The sequence below is a fragment of the Trypanosoma rangeli genome (assembly GCF_003719475.1).
Source record: "Trypanosoma rangeli strain AM80 chromosome Unknown Tra_15.4_contig_00026, whole genome shotgun sequence".
Lineage (NCBI taxonomy): Eukaryota > Euglenozoa > Kinetoplastea > Trypanosomatida > Trypanosomatidae > Trypanosoma > Trypanosoma rangeli.
Window position 1 is genome coordinate 23,969 of NW_021705771.1, and position 19,304 is coordinate 43,272.

Sequence of the window (19,304 nt, forward strand, 5' to 3'; positions counted from 1 at the left end):
AACAAATGCCACCTCGCCCAAGTGCGGGGGCGCAAACACAAACCTCCGCAACGAAGAGCCAACGTGCCCAGCTGAACCAAACGCCCTCATGACACTGCGGAAGCGGAGCCCATCGCTCTGGGTGAGGCCTGGCCATTTAGCACCATGAAAAATACAAACAAGCACCACGCCGAAAGGTGCCCCAAGTGTGTGACGAGTACAAGCACCGGGAGATGCCATCTCATTCACATTTCCCGTCACCGTTATTTGTGTGTGGGCCCTGCGTTTGACCACCACCCTTCTCTATTTGGGGCACCGTCCAAGACGCGGTTGCTTCACACCGCAAATCCGTCACTACTCGAAGATGCCGGCGCCCGCAGTGACGGATGCCGGCGGGCACACAACAAAAAAACACATCAGGAGTGCAAAATGCATATAAACCGCCTGCCGTCAAACAGAAACAAAAAAAAAGGTGGAAGAAAGCAGCGACATGTATAAGCCCATCCGAGAACCGGTAGGGAGGAAAGTCGGAGTTGGCCACTGCTTCACCTCACATCTTCAGAGGAAAGGGTCCTGCAGCAGCCACGCGGAGACGTATGCAGAGATACAGAAGCGTAGAGACTGATTGCATCACAGATACACTGAAAGGAGGTGTGAATGATCCAAGCAGCTAAATAGGAGAGAAAGAGGGAAAAAACAAAACAAAAAAACGAGAGACAAAGGGAAAATGTAGATGTGGACACACACACACAGAGAGAGAGACAAAAACGGGGAAAAAAAGCTATCCTTGCATGCGTTGAATAATTGTGGCGAAGAAAACGAAAGAGACCGTGGCGGTGACAGACGTGTGCATAAGGTCTTCTGTTGAATTTGGCACCGACCCGTGCACGAGGGGGGAAACACCCCCGGAGAGCGACAGCCGCCTCCTTTTCTTTTTTCTTTTCTCTCTTTTTCTGCCGCTGCTTCTTCTTGTTCCCATACATTTCATTTTCGTCGCCCGCGCCCACTCGCATTTCAGCCGCCACCACCCACCCCCCTCCCCAAAACAGATGCTCAGGTGGGGGCAATACGAAGCCTCCCAGTAGGAAAAAAAAAAAAAGAGAAGAAACAAAAAATAAAAATAAAAAAAAATGGCACTAAAACAAAAAAAAACACACACACGAAAAATGTAATAAACGTAAATCGGTAGTGCCTCAGCATTTAGAAGATAAGCGGAGGGAGCCCTACGCTCCTCGTCAACGGTCATGGGTGAATTGTTCCCTTCTTTTCCCCCCCCTTTTTTTTTCAATTCATTCTCTTTACATTTGCTTTCCCCTCCTCCTCTCCCTCTCTATTCTTCGTTAATCGGGCCTCTCACCGTCGAGGGGTGAGATGTAAGATACGCGGCCCAAGCAGTCTCGGGCAATGTACAATCGCAAGACGGGCTTCAGTGGTTGTATTGCCTGCACACGAAGCAAAAGGAGCGTGGAATACAAAACCCTGCAAAGAGAGGGGGGAACTCAGACACGAGCCGCCAAGGTCTCCATCCAGCGAATCCGTTGTGTGTGGGTATGAGGTGGGGAGGAGCGAAGAAGAAAGAGATGACGGCTTCTATCGCACGTGCCCGCCCCAGCAAGGTTTGGCGCCTGCAGCCGTCAGAGCCAGCGGCGCTCAATCAAAAACAGGCTACAGTTGTCCAGGCCAATTCCCTCGTCGTTGTCGCAGGGAGCCACACACTGTGCAAAGACACCGGCGGCGGAGGTTAGCAGCTGAGCATCTAGCAGGACCGTCTCTGCGGCATCTTCGCCGTCACGCGCCGCCGACTCTTTGCGCGGCAGCGCCGTTGCAATCTCACTGGCTTGTATGACGGCATCCATCGCGGACCCAGCCACATCCAAGTCGTTGGGGGTGTTGACAATCGCGTGGTGCACCTGGTGCAGCGTCGCGGTGTCCCACACACCGTCGCAGGCGGCCACGACACCCAACCGCGCATTGTCCTCCAAGAACGGCACCGGCATGATAGTGACATCCGGGACCGCAATCACAGCCTGCTCCTTAGGGCCTTTGCCACCACACTGCTTGAAGTCGTAGTCGCCCAACGCCCGCGTAACAGCCAAAAGCCCTTCGATGCGCTCGCCCGTAATGGTGTAGCCGGCGGCCGTGATGCGCGCCTCCTCCACCGGGTCAGTGATGCGGTGTGTGACGCTGATCCGACGAATGGTGTGATCGGTGTACACAGCAGCCCCGCTGTCCCCGACGTTGGCGCAGAGAATAAAGTTTGCAGTGATGCCAACGACGCACGCGGTACATCCAGTGGTTTGGTAGTCCCCGCGCACTCCCTCTGGGCTATGCCGCAGATCATCGTCCAGCGAGAGAAGGGCGTCCTCCATGATGCTGGCAAAATACACCCGCAGTACCTCCATCTCCTGCCGCGAGACAACTGGGGAGGCGGTGCCGCAACACCATCCACCGGAGTTGGACAAAAACGCCTCCGCGGCGCTCTCCCCCATACAACCCACATCCAATATGGGGTGCATGGGCGCCTGACCATCAGGCAGCTCCACAGCTTCGGCTGCGGCGAACTGCGGCAACGGCGCAAACGGCAATGGCAATCGGCCCGCGGTGGTTGTCTCGAGATGCCGTCGCAGTGCCTCGCTCCCGAGAACGACATCCCGCCCATCGTCGTCCTTGCTGGCACCGGTGTTCCTATCCTCGTCCGGGTTACCCACCTGGCAGCCAAAGGTGTTCCCCCGCGCGGCGACCGGCGATCCCTCCACTGTGGAAAACGGTGGTGACGAGGACTCAAAGTCCAGCTGAAAGAGCAGTGAACGCGCCTGCACATCGTCACACCGCGCGGATGCCACCGCCTCGCGCAGGTGCGACTCAAACTTGCTGGCGGCAAGCTTCGCCACGGCGTCCCCACCATGGCCGTCAAACACACAAAATATCGCCATTGCGATGGTATCAGGTGTCTCACCCTCCGCCTCCTCGTCTCCGTCTACTGCTGGCGCCGCAGCCGCAGTAGTAGTAGAGGGCTCCAACGATGACTTGTGGGAGAGTGCAGGGATATCTATAACAAATGCGGTTTCCGCGTCTTCTTGGGTGGCGCGCCAACCCTGCACCTTCGCGCCAAGTGCGACCAGCTTTGGCATCGCCCCCCCCACTCGCAGAACCTCGTTCTGAGACAGCGGATCGCCACCATCGCGTAGCATCCGGCGTGCCACGGGCGATCCACAACCAGCGCTGCCAGCTCCAGTAAAGAGCAGGCTGGCCTGGTCGAAGCCCCCGGCAAGCGACGCCGCATTGATCGACCGCTCGTGCACGACGTCCAACGGCAGGTGCATGGGAGACACAGCTGTCGACAGCGACCCAGTCGCCAGTAATTTGGGACTAGGGCCTAAGCTGCAACACAACGGATCCCGCGGCAGGGACATATGATGACTCGAGTGCAGTTTCCAGTGTTGCGGCCGCCTCAGCCGAACATAGTAGCCGACGCACGAGATATCGCGGACTGCCTCCTGCAGATACGTTCCGCGCGTGATGGCCAACTGGTCCACCAGCGGATCATACGCCTCGGTGTACTTCCATGTGAAGCAGCGGCACTTCTCACACCAGAAAATGCGGTCAAAACTCGTCATGATATCGAGTAAATTAAGGAATAGTGTGCATTCCGCCTCACACTCTCTGTAGTGCTGTGTCACGTGTGAGGGACAGGTGGAGCGTAAGCAGTGTAAACAGAGAAACGACGCGGGGCGTCGTTTGCAGTAAACGCAGTGGTGGTACAGTGTGTGGGCGTGGTAGTTGCTATAGTCCACGCCACGGAGATCCTTTGTGATGAACTGCATACTACACGTGCACCTTGACTGCTCTTCCTCGTCCGCCTCATCGCTAGCGCCTATGCTAAACGTTTGTCCAATATACTTCCCCACCTCCTCCTTTGTAGATATAAGCATGACACCTTGCTCGGAGTCAAAAGAGAGTCGGGCAGCCACCTTGCAGTCCACAAATGTATCCTCCTCCGTGGGGTTTGTCGTGTACTCGGGTGAGATGCTACCAAAGGTAAAGACATCCTCGCTACTCTCCTGCTGCTCGCTGCATTTGTCTAGTTTATTGAAACACCTATCTGAGCCACCCCACCGCTCCTCCTTGTCATGACCACTAATGCAGTTGCTGTGGCCACCCGCCCCCGTTGTTCGAATACTAGTCAACATGATTTCCATCGGAGTCTGGCCCCCCGGTAGTAACTCATACCGTGGAATAAATACATGCTCCTCTGTCTCTAAAATCCCAACTCTACAAAACCCTTTTGAAGAGTCGTCGTCGTCGTCATCCGCGTTCAGGCCCTCACAGATCCCACTGTCCCCGCCTCTTACCTCACGGGTTGTTTCCTCCTCTAACCGCGCCTGGGCCTGGTGGTTGCCGGTATGCGTGAGTCGCTGCATTTGGTGCCGCTTCGTCATTGAAAAATAAAGGCTGGAAAAGGAGCTCTTGCGCTTATTCTCTCGCGTTGCGGCAAGGGTAGAGAATGTGTGCAGTGACGGTGGGCGTCCGGCGGACACCTCGAGCGGCCCTGTGTATGATGCAGATGCTGATGAGCTAGAGCCTTCATACGCTGCCTGAGCAGTCGACAGGAAACCGTCTGTAACCGCTTTGTTGAAGTTCCGACAAGCATCATTCGACAACGGTGGGGACGAGGACGTGAAAAACGCTGCCGGACGCTTCTGCATCTTCTCATGGTCCCGACGCTCCAGCCCACTCGAGGTCCCCACCGTACCCGCCAAGTGTGCGTTGCAGTGCGACATAGAATTGACTGATGGCGTCCCATCCATCTTTTCCAGCTCGGACAAATACTCATGGTGTGGCCTGTACGTGCCGTCGATCACTGGCGTTGGCGCGGAGATCACATTACCCTGCACCCCTTGCATCAGCGTGAGGCCCGTTGCAGTGTCTTTGACCCGGAATGGCGACTCAGCCTGGTCGCCCTGCCTATTCGCTGGAGTCAGCACAGTGGCGGACTGTGAGGGGTCGCTCGGAGCCTCATCGTTCACTCTTGCGCAATTACCACCCCTTGGGGAAAAGCCTGGTTTGCCCACAAGACTCAGTGTTGCCCTCGGCGGGGTAATAGAGCGCAGTGCAACGCAAGAATTGCCCCGTGAGTTGGACGTGCTACTGTATTTACGCTGGAGCTGCCCCATTTTGAAATGATGGGGGGGGAATGTGCGGTCAAGGGAGCTCATGCTGCTGGGGGACCTTGTGGGAGTGTGCGGCGCCTTATCGATCGCGGTAGTGAGAGGGCTCGAACCCGCGAAGACCGACAGTTTTCCCCCACGCGGGGGTTCCTCAAATCCAAATGGGGTGGACATATCCTTGGCGTTATTAACAGGAGTTGTTGTGGAGCTCGTTTCTGTTTCTTCACCAGAGACACGCCGCGGCTCCCGCTCCACCCTGACACTGTCTAATTTTGGTAACGACTTCGCTTTGGAAAAGTTGTCCAACTGCCCCAGTGAGTTGCAGGCGGCAACTTTACCCTCAAACGGCCGTAGCGTCGACAGGAAGCTCCCACAGTGAGGTGAGGACTGCGTCATGCTCCAGAGTCGAGAACCTTTGAATAATGCCGGCACCATTGGCGTCCGCATAAAATGCGCCAAAGACGCATCCCCACTGCTGTTGAATCCCCCACTTTGCTCCTGTGTGCAGGGCATTGGGGCGAGCAGAGGCGCAACTTGCGACAACACCGGCGTAAAAGATCCAGCGTCGGTGGTGCCCGCCTTATCGTCTCCCCCGTCCCCCTTCTGCTGGGACACTTGACCGCTCCCAGGGAGCTGTGGACTACTGTCCTTTCCTTCCCTGATGCCGGCCGAAGCAAAGCTCATGGTTCCTATCGGGACACGCATACGCACCCCAGGAGGCGCCGGCTTTGTCATGTGGTTCTCCAAAGCCAAACCCGCAAATTTTTGCTTCTGCAAGTATTGACGATTTAGTTCCGTCATGCGCTGCCGCTCCTTGAAGGAGGACGCCATCAGTTTTTGGGGCTGCGGCTCCGTCGCTGGTGACGCTGACGGTGACCGTGGGGATATCGGGCACGACGGATTCGAGAATGGCGTCAGCGGCGTCCGTCGCAGGGAGCCCTCCTCAAAGGAGTTCAGCAACATCGCACTCTTGAGCAACGACGACCCCGGGGACAGAACCTCCGGCAACAAAAACCGTGAGTCCATGTGTGACGATGGCCCGGAAGCCGAGAAGCCGGCGAGCACGCTGGGGGTTTCATTCGGAACTGCAATCCCCATCGTCCCCCGCAAGGACGAGCCCCTCCTGTGTTGCGCGCAGAGTTGACTGGGGGGATGTGACGGGCTCACGGGGGATAAAGCCGTGTCGCATTCAGCGGCGCCGCCTTTGCAAGAGTCAATACTCTGAGCCGACATATGCAGCTGCACCTGTCGCAACCCAGTGGGGTGTGCGGTGAGGTGCTATTGGTGCCTGTGTATGCGTGTGCCTCTGCGCCTGGAGCCCACCACGCAGCCCGCTGAAGTTTGAGCAGCCTTGCAGAGCTGCCAGGCGGACTCAAGCCGTGATGTGTCTACGCTGCCAGCCACTGGCAAACGCACTTCTTCTTCGCCGTCGCCTCTCTCCCACGCCTTTTTTTTCCCCCTGTATTTCCCTCGATTCCCCGATCTCGTTTAATGGGGGGATGCTCGCAGAAAATGCAAATAAAGAGGGACGAACAGCAGAAAAGCAAACAAACAACGTAAAGTAAACAATAAAACTAAATAAAAACACGTGAAATTCGTCCCCCACGCCCCGCCGCTCCTCCTGCAGGGCACCTAGCGGAAGGAAATAAAGTATGTGTGCTATTGTGTGTGTGTGTGTCTGTGCTATTGTATGTGTGTGTGTGTGCGGATGGGTAGGCTGGAAAAAAGGACCGAGTGCGTTTGAGAGGACCCGCCTTCAACCGCCTCACGCCAACGTCAACAGATGGTGGCTTCCTATGCAGGTTCCGCAGACAGCACCAAAGAGAAGGCGGGCGGCAGAGAGTGAGAAGACAAAACAAAAAAAAACACACACACACAAACTCGTGCCACCAGTGGTGACGAGACGTCATGCCCTGAGAGCGCATGGGCGGGTCCGTTCTGTCTACGCTTCAATACGGCACACACGCACACACACACACACACACACAGCATTGAAGGGTTTCGGGGTGTGCATCAAGAAGGAGAAGAAAAATAATATAAAAAACTTCCTTTCAAGTAATGAGCCGTCAACAAATGACGCTCCATCGCAATTTATGTTGGTTGGTATTGTTGATTTCTCCTAGTCACTGTTTCGTTCTTATTTTGGAGTTGCTACAAAAAGCCAGTGACCGCCTTCTGCCTGCGGGTGTGTTGTGGAAAAAACCCGGTGCCCCCGCTTCACCACCCCCCACCCCCAATGCCTGCATGCGCTGCAATGCAACAGATGTACTTACACAACTCTCCTGCTCCGCCACACCGGCCCCACACCTCATGACGTGTGTGTGGCGCCCGCATCCCCATCGCTTCCTCCAGCGTCGCCGTGAGCGTCATCCTCCTCCTGTCCCTCCTCCACCGCGGGCGGCTGAGCCGCAGCCGCCGTCGCGGGCGTTTGGACATTGAAGTCGTACCCCTCAAAGGCGCGGGTCGCCGGGTCGCTCGGATCGCATGGCTGATCCAACTGAGCGATCTTTGTGCTCTCCTGCAGGAAACGCTTGTCGAAGTAGCGGAGGTCGTTGCGTCTGACGTCCGGCACAAACTCCGGCCGTATCTCGCGCCGCAAGAGTTTATCAAAGTCAAGCCCCTTAAAAAAAGGGTGGGCGCGAAATTCCGCGCCGGTTGTCATGCGCTTGAGAGGGTCCTTCTCCAGCAGGCGGCCCAACAGCGACTTGAGTTCCGGCGAGAACTTGGCGGGGCACACAAGTGGCTTGTGCAGGATCATCTCGTACATCTCCGACACGTTCGTGGAGTAAAAGGGTGGCAGACCGTCCACCATCTCGTACAGGAAGGAGCCAAGGCTCCACCAGTCCACGGCGGTGGTGTGGCCGGACTTCCGCACAAGTTCGGGCGCCATGTACTCGGGGGTGCCGCAGAAGGTGTGCGTGTGCGTGTCGTCGGCGACCTCGCGCTTCGCGAGACCAAAGTCCGTTAGCACCACGTGCCCCTCACGGTCCAGCACAAGATTCTCCGGCTTCAGGTCGCGATAGAGGACGCTCTTGCTGTGGATGTATTCCACCGCCATGCCGATCTCCGCCGTGTAGAACCGTGCCCGCTCCTCCCCAAATCGTTTGTTGCGCTGCAGGTGGAAGAACAGCTCCCCGCCGCAGAGAAACTCCAGCACGAGGATGAGGTGTCGCTTCGTCTGGAAGGCGTAGTAAAGCTTTACCACAAACGGGTGCGAAATCTCGCTGAGGATCAGCTTCTCGGCATTCGTCTGGGGCACCAGATTGTGCTGCACCACTTGCTGCTTGTCAAGAATCTTCATGGCGTAAATATTGCCCGTCGCCTTGTGCCGAACCCGCATCACACGCCCGAAGCTGCCCAGCCCAATCACCGTCAGCAGCTCAAAGTCCCGCATGGAGACATTCACATTTTTTTCTGCGCCAGTTCCGGCGTACAGCACCTGCTCCGTCGAGTCCAAGTCATCCTCAAACTCCTCGTCCCCGCGCTGCTGATGCATCTGCCGCACCTGCTCCCTGATTGCCCCCACCCACTGCACCTTCGCTGCCTGGCTAGGCGCAGAAAGCACGTAGCCGCGCGGTATACGTGGACCAACGACGCAGAAAGCATTTGGGTGAATTGCCACGTCCATCACCTTCGCCCCGGCAATGTCAATCTGTCTCGTGAGAGCCGTCGAGGATGGCTGAGCACGGCCGTTGTTGTTGTTGACATTATCGTTGCTGTCCTCGTCGCCGCGGGTAGCGACACTGCTGATGCTACTGCCGCTCTCTCTGTGTTGCCCCTGCCGGGCGCCGTTGACGAGGGACGTGGGCGTCAACCCCGCTGGTGCTGCCGCCTCATCGCTGCTGTGCCTCGCCCTTCCGTAAAGCAGCACAGTCCCGCGCAGCTCGAAGTACCGCGTGTGCAGTTTCTCCCCAAAGAAGGTGGAGTGCTGACCCAGCTTCAGCAGCCACCCCGACATGGCCACCGGCACCACCGGCACTGCACAGCGGTGGCAGACGCGCTGCTTCTCCGTCAGCGACCACCCCACGAAGATCGTCATGAACGTCAGGCACTTTGAGCACGTGAGGTAGCCGCAACGACGGCAGTGGTGCCGGGTGAAGCGCGCCACTGAGGCCCCACACACATCGCAGACCTGCGATGCATCGTCCGGCTGCCACAGTTTCCCGCCGCAGCCCTTCGTGGGGCAGTCCCAGCGCTTGGGCGGCAGATTCCTTCGCGGGGCGGGGAACGTCACACCACACTTGGGACACTTTGGTGTGAACACACGCCGCAGCACCTCACTGTTCCTTTCCGCGGCTGCTGCCATTGCTGCCGTCGCCGCCGGGGAGCCACCGTTGGAGTTGCGCCCCTTCACACCACTCGTCGGGTCCGCCGTGTCCATGTGTTTGTGCGGCTCGCCTCTACGGGGCAGTTGCCTCTACGCGCTGCCGCAGCCCTTTCTGTTTTCGTTTTTTTTTTCCCTCCTGTCGCGCTTCGCAGTGTCGCCGCGACCTACCGAGGCAGAGAGGCAAAGACGGCAAAATTCACCCCACTCCCCGTGGCAGTGCCGCTCTGTCGCACTTTGCGCTTCGCGGCGGCTGCTCCTCCACGTGACGCCACGGCGCGGTTCTGCTCCACCCGCCCACACGCAGCTGGTAGGCGGCAGGTGGCGCAAGGATGGCACAACGCACGCAGAGAGCGTGTAAAAAGGCGAGGCACGCACACAAACGCACACGCACCGCCTCGTGCAACCCCCAAAACTGTTTTTCTTTGTTTTCCCCCTTCCCACCGTCGCCGTGCTGGCGGGATGGCGGCTGAAAGAGAATGAATGCTGCTGGGGGTGGCGGCAGAGAGGCCCCACCACCCACACAACGCGAGAGAGAAGAAAAATGGGGCGAGAAGAACAAAAAAAAAAATGCATGCACACACGACGCACCTCCAGCGGGAACGAGGAGTGAGGCGGGTTGTGGCGCATCAGCCGCCTACGCCCGGCGGCCGCCGAGGGAGAACGCGAGTCCGTGGCAGCGACACCGTACCCAGAGCAAAACAATAGCAGTCATTGTAACAAAAAAGAAACGAAGAGTGAGGGCGCATGTCCATCCCCCACATTGCAAGTGACGTCCGCGTGTCTGCCCCGCTTGTGCCACCGCAGTGGCGCGGCGCGCGCACATGCACAGACGGACTGACGTCACTCACCCCCCTTATTTTCCTTCTCTTTTATTGTTACCTTTTTTTTCTCTTTCACGCTTTATTTCTCTTCTCATCCGCGCCGTGCCGCACTCGGGGGGAAGACACTCCACACACACACCCAACACTGCACGGAGCTGCGCGCAGAAAACACGTGAAAGGAAAAAAAAAATGATGTCAAAAAAAAAAAACCTCCGAGTTGGTGATAGGTAAAAGGCAGATAGCGGACGGGCGTGTGTGTACCGCTACAGTAAGAGAAAGTAAAAAAAAAAGGTAAAGTTGATGACGCGACCCCACAAATGCATAAGGAAAGAAGAAAGTGGGAGGAGGAGAGAGGGGAAAGTGAAGGGCGTGTGTGTGGTGGGCGACTCATCGAGGAGTGGTGGCGCACAGCCGCAACAGCAGTAGCTTCAGACGAAGAAGACCACTACGAAGAAGCATGCCCCCACCCCCACAGACACGCAGCTATGAAAAACATCCAAACACCCTCTGCGTAGATGTGAAGGAAGTGTACGCTTGGCCCACTCGGTTCGTTTGTCCGTGTGGCTGTGGGCGTGCACTTATTTCTTCCCCTGCCTGCAACAGCAGGCCACCCCATACGGCACACGCCGAGGTTTCACCCCCTGCCACATGCGCCCCTCGCTGTCACCGGCACGTGTCCGGAGGCAGCGCGCACCCGCGAATGGGCCTTCCGCTGGGCAGAGCGGCGAGGCGGTGAAACGGCGGCAGCACCACCACACACGCAGTCAATTCCTCCTCCCACGCATTCCCTCCAAAAAAAAAAACACAACAACAACAACAATAAGTCAAAGCCCAGTGAACTCACAGAATCAAAGCAAAACGCATGCAAAAAAAAAAACAATCAGCCACAAAAGACCCTGATGGAAAAAAAAAAAGAGAGAAACGCACAACTGCATAACACTACGAAGACAATTAAAAGAGCAAAATGGCATAAGAAGTGATTAAGAAAAGTAAGACGGGTCTCCTGATGTATAGGCCTCTCTCCTCCCCTCAGCCACTCTATCTATCTATCTCCCTCCCTCCCACCTTCCTCATTGTGTATATAACAAATATATATAATGTTTTTGTACTTGGACATTCACAGGCATCCACGCAGGCTCATATATACATGTATATACATCGCCTCCGTGTGCCGCTGGCATGTGTGCAGTAACACACATGCACACACAGGCCTACATGTAAGATGTGGCCGGCAGCCGCGTCAGTGCGGACTGGGAACTTAAATGTACATGTTTGTGTGTGTATGTGTAGGCGGTTGAGAAGAAGGGCGGGGGGGGGGAAAGCGGAAAAAAAAAAACATACGAAAGGTTCCTCTCTTCTTTTTCAAGAAAGGGAAAAGACATAAGAAAATATATATATAAATTCCCCACACACACACACACACACTGCAAATACGTCGTTCTTTTTCTTTCTTTCTTTCTTTTTGTCTTGTTTGCTCGCCGCATTTCATCTCCGCTTGCTCCTCTCTCTCTCTCTCTCTTTACACACACACCCCTCCCTCCTTCTCTCCCCCCTCTCGCTGTGTGTATGTGTTGAGGGGGGGAGGAGAAAAAAAAAAAGGAAGGGACGTCCATGCGATCAAATGGTTTAACAAAACAAACCCACCGCCAATCCGCAACCGCAACAACAGTCAAAAGTTGCGACCAGCGAAAAATAAAACGCACACACAGACACAACAGAGTGCAAGGAAACGAGACGCTACGAAAGAGAGAGAGAGAAAGAGGAAGCGGGGAGAAGCAGAAACATAAGAAAATTCAAAAAAAACTTCCCTCTTGCCCTTCTTCCCGCACACACAAACACACAAACAAAAAAAAAGGGGAGAGGGGGCGCGTATGTGTGCGTAGTGGTGGTAGCGGTGGCACCCGCCTCGGCCTCACTCCCGCCGCCCACCCACCACGCTAAATACGTTCCCCTCACTGCATCGCCTCCTTTTATTTCCTTTTCTTTTTTCTCTCTGTTGGTGTTGTGTTAGTTTCTTCCTCCTCCTCCTCTTTCGCCCTCATCCTCAGTTCCCTTTTCTTCTCTTATTTTCGTTATCTCTTCCTTTTTCGTGCCTGTGGTTATTTTCACAGTTTCAGTTCTGTTTGTTTGCTTCGGTTTTTGCCTCGTGGCTTCGTCATCGTCTATGTACTTCGCGTTGGTTAGTGACTCCGCACCCCGCGCCTCCCACCGCGATGCAGGCGGCCGAGGTGAGGGGGGGAAGGGGGAGGGCGTTGGATGGGAGATGTGTGTACAAAAAAAAAAAGCAGTCACTGGAGCGTGGTTCATATATATATATATATGGCAACGTATGCTGTATATATATATATATGTATATATGTATATTATATATATATATATACGTGGCCCTGCAGCTTGGCACAAAGTAAAAGCACACAAAATACAGAGAGGCATGAAAGCATATTTGTTAAACTTATATATATTCTTAGACTAAGATACAAAGACGCGAGCACACATACAAGACACATATGTATATATAATGAAATATATAGATAGATATAGATAAACAGATAAACAGATAAATAGATATATAAGTTGTAGGTAAAGACACACGCATATTGGTGGGTGCGCACATGCACCTCCACGCGGCTCGATCTTTTTTGTGCCCTCCCACACTCACCCACTCGCCCACACAGAGCGTGCATGTGTGGGCGTGTGTGCAGGCATGTAAGTGCATGTGCGTGGTTGCAGGGAAAGTGAGGCAAGGAAAATTTATTTCATTTCCGTTGAGTGACTTACGTATTCTTTTCTTTTCGTTTCTTCTCGGCATGACTTTCACCGCGTCTCCCGGAAGACAACACAAATGACAAGAAAAACAACGGTAGACAAGAACAAAACAAAGGAGGGAGGAGAAAGGAATTAAAAAAAAAAGAGAAGTGTGGAAGGAAAAGAAGAAGAGGAATTTAAAGAGAGTATTCCTGTTCACTTTTCTGCGTCATTGTTCTTGTTCTTGTTGTTTTTTCGTTTGCCTTGCTTTGCTCCCTCCTTCGCCCCGTTCCAAAGGGAAAGGGAGAGAGAGGGTGAGGGTGGGCGGCAGGGCGAATCCGGCAGCTTACAGACATGCATACGTTGCGCGTGTGCCGCCCTGCGTAGCCCGTGGCTCTCCCCCCTGTTGCACTCCTCCCAGGTTGTATTCTCCCAGTAGCGGCAATGCACCAAGTACCGCAGGCAAAGGGAGGCGGCGGCGGTGGCACAATGCAGCCAACGCGTGGGAAAAGAGGATGTGAAAGGGGTGCACGTGCAGGCAAAAAAAAAAAAACGCACGTACACACGTCATAGACTATTTGGGAATTGAACCGTGAAAATAATAAGAATAACAGTAAGGATCGGTTTATATGCCCGCATTCGTCACACAACTCTCTCTCTCTCTTTCTATACCTATCCCCCTCTCTATTTCTCTTTCTCTCTCTCCACACACACACTCGCACAATGGGAGGTCATAAAAACCCCAAGGCCAAGCAAAACGAAAACTACAAAAAAAAAAAAAAAGTAAGCAGAAGCAAAAACGAAAATAATGGGTGAGGGAAAAACGTAAAAATAAGGAGAGGAAAGCTGAGTGCACGTGCAGGTCTCCCTGCTTGTGCGTACATCCATATCGGCATATGAATATACAGATATATGTATACATATGTATGTGTATAAGTCAAAACATGTGTAGAGAGGATGCAAGGAAGAGTGCAAGATACTCCTACTGTCACTCCGTTTTTTGTTTGGTTAAATTCTCTGCGTTTACTTGCGCCTAGTTGCCACCAAAGTTGGCAAGAAAATCCCACACCTCATCATTCCCTGGTAATACGATCGGCTCACTGGTGCAAGGCACGGGCTCCTGCTCATCCATAGCGGCGTTACACCCAATGGGGGCAAAGTTGCGGACGAACATGGGTGTGGGCAGGCTACACCCTTCCACGCACTCCTCCCTGGCGACCTCCGGCTCCAGAGCAAAAAAGGGTCTGGCCAAGTCGTCTCTCGGCTCCCCCTCGCAACCCTCTTGCTTCATCGCCACGTGTTGCAGCAGCCGCTCCAGAGACTTACAAGTGTGGGCTGAAGCCTCAGCCGGCTGTTGAACAGTAGACTTTTCCTCCGTGGCCACCAGTGACTCAGCAACAGATTGAAGAGCCGGATCCGTCACAGTCTCCCTCTTCTCAGAGTCGATCGTCAGATGCACGGAGACGGCTTGATGGGCCGTCTTTCCCGGAAGAACACCAACACGGAAGACAACCTTGTCCCCAATGGAAAGTGCACGGAAGCCTTGCATTTGAATGTAGGACTGGTGCACAAAAATGTCCCCAATCACCACTGGCGTACGCACCACATGGGCCTGCAGCTCCTCGTGTGTGGCATTCCTCGCGTACAACTCCATCGGCTGCGTGAGACCTGCTGCTGCCGTCGTTGGCGATGACGGTGGGTCTGCTTTTGTCATCGTGGATGTCTGCTGTTCCTGCGGCGGAGGCAGAGGTGGCATCAGGGGTGAGATGATCTTGAGGTGGTGCGTGGCTGTGAGAAACCCAAAGCTGCGCATCGGATTGTAGCGCTTCACCACTCCTTCGTACCACTCGCCAAGTTTATAACTGGCGCCATTCTCCTGCGGCAGCACGCGTGATGGGGGAGAATGTGCTTGTGGTGGCAGAGCCATAATATTGGCAGGCGGTGCCGCCAGCTGCGGATTCTGCGACGTGGTGGTCTGCAGAACAAAGTAAACGGGCGGAGTCCCCATCGAGGAGGCGGGGGAGCTCATGGATGACTGCATGCTGAGCCCCCATCCGCTGCCCGATGCCTGACCGGGCGAGGCCTCACAGCTCCCCTGGTTACTGCTGCTGCTCTTTCGTCGGGAGCCTCTACAGCTGCCCTTGTTTCTGGCAGTAGCGTTGGCGTGTGAGGCGGAGAGACTGCAGGGATGGCTGGCCGTACTGCAGCTGCGCGTGAAGGATGGCGGGGTTGGGGGGTTGACAGGGTACGGCGCCGTCACCACCTGCATCTCCGCGGACGGCGGCGGGTACCCCATGGGCTGCTTGTACGGCAGGCCGAGCGCGATGAACTGGGAGCCGCCGAAGTCGCACGTTGGCGTCCACGCACTGGGATGGAAGAACATAACCACCGCGTGTATTTCTCAGGAACACTGCGTGAGAAGAAATATATGTATGCGTATGTATATTATGTATATACACTACGTCCGCCTCCTTCCTTCCTTCTTCGCTCGCTGCCTGCGTGTTGCTTCTTTGGTTTTGCTTTCGCTTTTTCGTACCTCCTGCCGTGGGGACGCGTGTGTGCCGGCGCAGAGACGTAAACTCACTGCGCGGCGCCAACAAACAACCACACACAAAAACAAAAACAAAAACAAAAACGAGATCGAAGCTGCATGCGTGCAGAGCTCTCGGCGTCTGCCCGCCTCCCCCGCCACGCTGGGCCACCAGCCCTACAACACAACTCCGTATTTGCCCCCACGCCGCCAAACAAACAAAACAAAAAACAAAACAAAACATAAATAAGCCAAACAAAATAAATAAAGTTATTTGTTCTGTTGGACGGATGCTAACACGCCTCTGAGGCGCGAAGGCACACACACAATAGAGAGAGACCGAAAAAAAAAAAAATGATCCCTGCGTTGTGGTCTCCTGCAATCGCTTATGACACGAAGGAGTCCACGACCTCCTTCCCACACATGCCGCAGCGCAGACGGGCGTCGCTCTGAAGATTCAGGGCAGAGTGAAACTCCTGCTGGGCCGTCTGCTGCGCCGCATCCGCCGCCTCCACGTCAGCGCAGAGTTGCTTGAGGCGCGTCTTCAGCTGCTCCACCTCCCCACGCCGCAGCGTCAGTGTGTCGGTAGAGTGGCGCGCAAACGTATCCCGTTCCTCCCGCTGCTGCATAAATTGTTGCTCCAGGCACGCCGATGCGTTCCTCACAGCATCACCGCTGTCTGTATCGAGTGTCACCTCCGTCGTCTCGTCCCCCGTGTCCTTCAGCTGCCTCTGCAGAGATGCTTCTGTCCTCGGTGCATGCTCCCCTGTGTGCTCACGCAACTGCCCTTGCAGCGCCTGCACAGCACCCTGCAGGGCCGCCACCTCCTCCGCCTTGCGCGCCGCTTGTGCCTCCAGAGACGTTAGGCTGTTCTGTGGCTGCCACCACTGCATCAACTCGGCGTGCACAGCCACAGAATCGACGAGGTACTGCCGCTGCAGCTGCTGTAGAGACTCCTTGTGAGCACGGCTCTCCGCCTCCGCATCGTGCCGCGGACGCCGAACCGCTTCAACGTGCTGCTGCTGCGCCTCCACCTCCTCCTTCTGCCGCTCCACGTGAGAGCGGACCCGCATGATCTCCCGTCGAATTGCCTCCAGGTGCTGCTGTTGTTGGCTGCGGATCACTTCGCGTCTAGCACAGTTACTCTCATGCTGCTGACGAACCGTCTGTGTGAGTTGAGCTAGGCGCAACTCCTCGTGCTGCAGGGCCTGCTGCGCCCGCTGTAGTGCATCCTGAAAGCTCTGAAGGGTATCTGTGGCGTTGTGGTCCAATGCCCCCAGCATCGCTGACGCACACACGTTCAGTACGTAAACAAATGTGTCCTGTAGTGTATGCTTCCCTCGGTCTCTTTCTCTTTCTCTCTCTGTGTTTGTTCGCTGCTCCCCTTAGGGTTGCTGCCTCGCCGCCACTTAAGAGGTGTGCCGGAACACATGCAGTGACGGAGCGAGAGACATGCAGAAGCTGCAGGTGAGACAATGCGAGGACGCAGGAAACAAAGAGAAAAGGCACGCACACACGCACGCCCACTTGCATGTGAATGGTGTGCCTTTGCAGTACATAGACGCACATGCATGCAGATGAATGCATGGCGAAGAGGCAAAGCTACAGAACTGCACGCACACAAACGGACGCAATTTCAGTGCCGCTCTCTGTCATGCAGTCTCCTCAGCTCACTCTGTAGAGGTCCCCTGCCGTGCCAAGACAAGTCGCACAAACGCAGTGATAAGAAAAAGCAGTCGCAAGAGCGGAGAAGTGACGCTCGGGCAGCGCATTTTTACCCCCCACCCAGAGCCCTGCTACCCCTCACACAAACTCTATCGTGCAGCCCCGGGAGTTCACCTCGAACGCAGGGAAGAGGGCTCTCGTGAGGCTGACGCGCGCGAAGGCGACACCACAGTCAACACCGTCGCGTCGAAACCGTATTGTATGCGTCACGGTGTCAAGCGAGCAGTTGACCTCCTCGCCAACACGCACAGCAGCAAACGTAGAAATGGTGCTCACGTCCCTGTCGCCGCTGCCCGTCAGCCCCTCCATAACAGTAGCAGGAGCGGCGCGCTGAAATGTACGGTACGGCATGTCCACTATCCCCTGCGCCGGACAAAACAACGTACCTCGGCCCAAGTGCAGGTAGTAGCAGTTTGCGTACCGCAACGAGTTGCGTGCCGGGCCAAACCCCTCCAGCTGCAGGTAGCGGTCCGCAAACCCCATCAGCAGACCATCGCAGTACATACCAACTCGTATGGTGTACTCAAAGCACGGCGGAACGGCAGAGTGCTGCAGGGAGAGAAAGCTTCGGTGGTCCACTGCCCCAAGCGCGGAGCTCGTCATGGTGTCCACCACACCTGGCAGCACCATGCGCTGCAGACGTGTGCCGTTATTTGACACCAGCAAGCGTCCACCCATAAAGCCAAAGGTGTGACGCGGGGTTGTTCCAACGCCCCCTCCATCCAAGTGGAGTTGGCGCGTGGCATTCACGTCGGCTGCTGCTGCCGCCGCTGCAGCTTCAGTGTCCTCATCAACTGCTGGCAGTGGAGGCCGCGGCGGGGACGATGCGAAGACTGCGATGTCGTCACCCTCCACCATCACTGCGTCAATGTCAGCGGTGCCAGAGGCATGACTCCTGCAGAACAGCTCCCCGCGCTGAAGGTGTTCCAGCACCACACCCAGCCGCTCCACCACGGCCTTCGCCAGTGGTTCAATGAGAGGGTCACAGAGAAAGGCAGCCGCAGCGGACGCACAACGGCGTCCTGGAATCTTCGCCTCCTGCATCTCCTGCATCAGAAGACGCAACGTCTGTTGCTGCCTTTGCAGGCGCTCTACAGGTCCGTCGCCGTCCTCGTGGCCCCTCCCTGCAGTGCTGGCAGCTCGAAAGGAGGCTGGGTGCACGGTCTGCAGGACGCCATCCAACAGTCTCACGGCCTCCATCAGTTTCACGACGCACCTCGCGGCAAGAAGGCGATTTCCCTCACTAAACGTTTTTTCTGTAAGCGGTGAGACAGAGTTCGGGCGTTGCCGCCGCTGATGTGGTTGTTCCTCTTCTCTCCATGACCACCGAAGCGCGTGGTCTCTGGCGGAGAGCATCGCTTCCACTGCGGACTCCACCTCTGCCACCAGCGTCTGCAGGCGCGTGTCCAGCGACGCGTCGAGGCGACCGACGGGCCCCACGGAGACATCTCGGTGAGAGCTTTGCGCCGCCACGGGCTGCAGCCAAGCGCCCCGCGCCAGTAGCGCAGAGGAGTCCCAGTTTGGTGAGGACGCAAGCACTTCGGGCGCGGCGCACAAGCCAGCCCCGTCTTCGTCGCGCGGAAACGACGACCGCAACGCGGCGAGGTCGCTAGTAAAAGGCCGCTGGTGTTGCGGCTGCGGCTGTTTGCTCACAGCTGGGTTGGCATGCTGCAGCCGGTGGTTTGTGTCACGTGGCTCCGACTCGAGTCCCTCGCACTGCACACTCACCTCGGCTCGCTCCTTCTGCTGCTCCGCCAGCCTCGCAGCCATCGTTGTGATCGCGGTGTCTGCCTTGCGCAGCAGCTGCTCCGCCTCGTCGTTGCGCGTCACCTCCGCCTGCAACTCCAGCCTGCGCTCCGCCAGCTCTGCGGCATCCGCGTCACGCTTTTTCTGCAGAGCAACGAGGTCCTCGTGAAGCCGCCTTACCTCCTGCTGCTGTGCCTTCGATTTCGCCTCCATCGCGGCCCGCTCTACCGCCCGCTCCTGCAGCAACGCGTCGTAGTTGCGGT

At 56.1% G+C, this 19,304-nt stretch overlaps 6 protein-coding genes across 6 annotated transcripts in view, besides 19 other annotated features; all 6 read right to left on the bottom strand.

The window, feature by feature from the left end:
- The first annotated feature begins 902 nt into the window (after window positions 1-902).
- Window positions 903-954: a microsatellite.
- A 111-nt stretch (window positions 955-1,065) lies between these two features.
- Window positions 1,066-1,131: a sequence feature (A-rich).
- A 482-nt stretch (window positions 1,132-1,613) lies between these two features.
- On the bottom strand, window positions 1,614-6,380 carry TraAM80_01308 (putative protein phosphatase 2C; the record flags this gene model as incomplete). The annotated part of the gene is made up of 1 exon (XM_029378360.1): window positions 1,614-6,380. The coding sequence occupies one exon, from the start codon at window positions 6,378-6,380 to the stop codon at window positions 1,614-1,616; it is 4,767 nt and encodes a 1,588-aa protein (XP_029241744.1).
- A 417-nt stretch (window positions 6,381-6,797) lies between these two features.
- Window positions 6,798-6,852: a microsatellite.
- Window positions 6,853-7,105: 253 nt separating this feature from the next.
- Window positions 7,106-7,135: a microsatellite.
- Window positions 7,136-7,455: 320 nt separating this feature from the next.
- On the bottom strand, window positions 7,456-9,528 carry TraAM80_01309 (rac serine-threonine kinase; the record flags this gene model as incomplete). Its single annotated transcript, XM_029378361.1, has 1 exon — window positions 7,456-9,528. One exon carries the CDS (start codon window positions 9,526-9,528, stop codon window positions 7,456-7,458), a length of 2,073 nt encoding a protein of 690 aa, XP_029241745.1.
- A 1,558-nt stretch (window positions 9,529-11,086) lies between these two features.
- Window positions 11,087-11,118: a microsatellite.
- Window positions 11,119-11,701: 583 nt separating this feature from the next.
- Window positions 11,702-11,720: a microsatellite.
- Window positions 11,721-11,730: 10 nt separating this feature from the next.
- Window positions 11,731-11,855: a microsatellite.
- A 181-nt stretch (window positions 11,856-12,036) lies between these two features.
- Window positions 12,037-12,077: a sequence feature (A-rich).
- A 45-nt stretch (window positions 12,078-12,122) lies between these two features.
- Window positions 12,123-12,147: a microsatellite.
- Window positions 12,148-12,630: 483 nt separating this feature from the next.
- Window positions 12,631-12,675: a microsatellite.
- A 125-nt stretch (window positions 12,676-12,800) lies between these two features.
- Window positions 12,801-12,867: a microsatellite.
- A 258-nt stretch (window positions 12,868-13,125) lies between these two features.
- Window positions 13,126-13,175: a sequence feature (A-rich).
- Window positions 13,176-13,249: 74 nt separating this feature from the next.
- Window positions 13,250-13,295: a microsatellite.
- Window positions 13,296-13,690: 395 nt separating this feature from the next.
- Window positions 13,691-13,745: a microsatellite.
- Window positions 13,746-13,794: 49 nt separating this feature from the next.
- Window positions 13,795-13,849: a sequence feature (A-rich).
- Window positions 13,850-13,949: 100 nt separating this feature from the next.
- Window positions 13,950-13,978: a microsatellite.
- Window positions 13,979-14,073: 95 nt separating this feature from the next.
- On the bottom strand, window positions 14,074-15,423 carry TraAM80_01310 (uncharacterized protein; the record flags this gene model as incomplete). Its single annotated transcript, XM_029378362.1, has 1 exon — window positions 14,074-15,423. One exon carries the CDS (start codon window positions 15,421-15,423, stop codon window positions 14,074-14,076), a length of 1,350 nt encoding a protein of 449 aa, XP_029241746.1.
- A 227-nt stretch (window positions 15,424-15,650) lies between these two features.
- Window positions 15,651-15,676: a microsatellite.
- A 105-nt stretch (window positions 15,677-15,781) lies between these two features.
- Window positions 15,782-15,839: a sequence feature (A-rich).
- A 117-nt stretch (window positions 15,840-15,956) lies between these two features.
- Window positions 15,957-16,853, bottom strand: TraAM80_01311 (uncharacterized protein; the record flags this gene model as incomplete). Its single annotated transcript, XM_029378363.1, has 1 exon — window positions 15,957-16,853. One exon carries the CDS (start codon window positions 16,851-16,853, stop codon window positions 15,957-15,959), a length of 897 nt encoding a protein of 298 aa, XP_029241747.1.
- A 53-nt stretch (window positions 16,854-16,906) lies between these two features.
- Window positions 16,907-16,935: a microsatellite.
- A 438-nt stretch (window positions 16,936-17,373) lies between these two features.
- On the bottom strand, window positions 17,374-19,065 carry TraAM80_01312 (uncharacterized protein; the record flags this gene model as incomplete). Its single annotated transcript, XM_029378364.1, has 1 exon — window positions 17,374-19,065. One exon carries the CDS (start codon window positions 19,063-19,065, stop codon window positions 17,374-17,376), a length of 1,692 nt encoding a protein of 563 aa, XP_029241748.1.
- Window positions 19,066-19,174: 109 nt separating this feature from the next.
- The window catches only part of TraAM80_01313 (uncharacterized protein), a gene marked incomplete at both ends in the record, with an annotated part of 1,962 nt that continues 1,832 nt past the window's right edge, over window positions 19,175-19,304 (bottom strand). Inside the window, one exon of the mRNA XM_029378365.1 lies at window positions 19,175-19,304. This exon is cut by the window's right edge and continues 1,832 nt beyond it. Within this exon, the coding sequence (XP_029241749.1) occupies window positions 19,175-19,304 (130 nt within the window).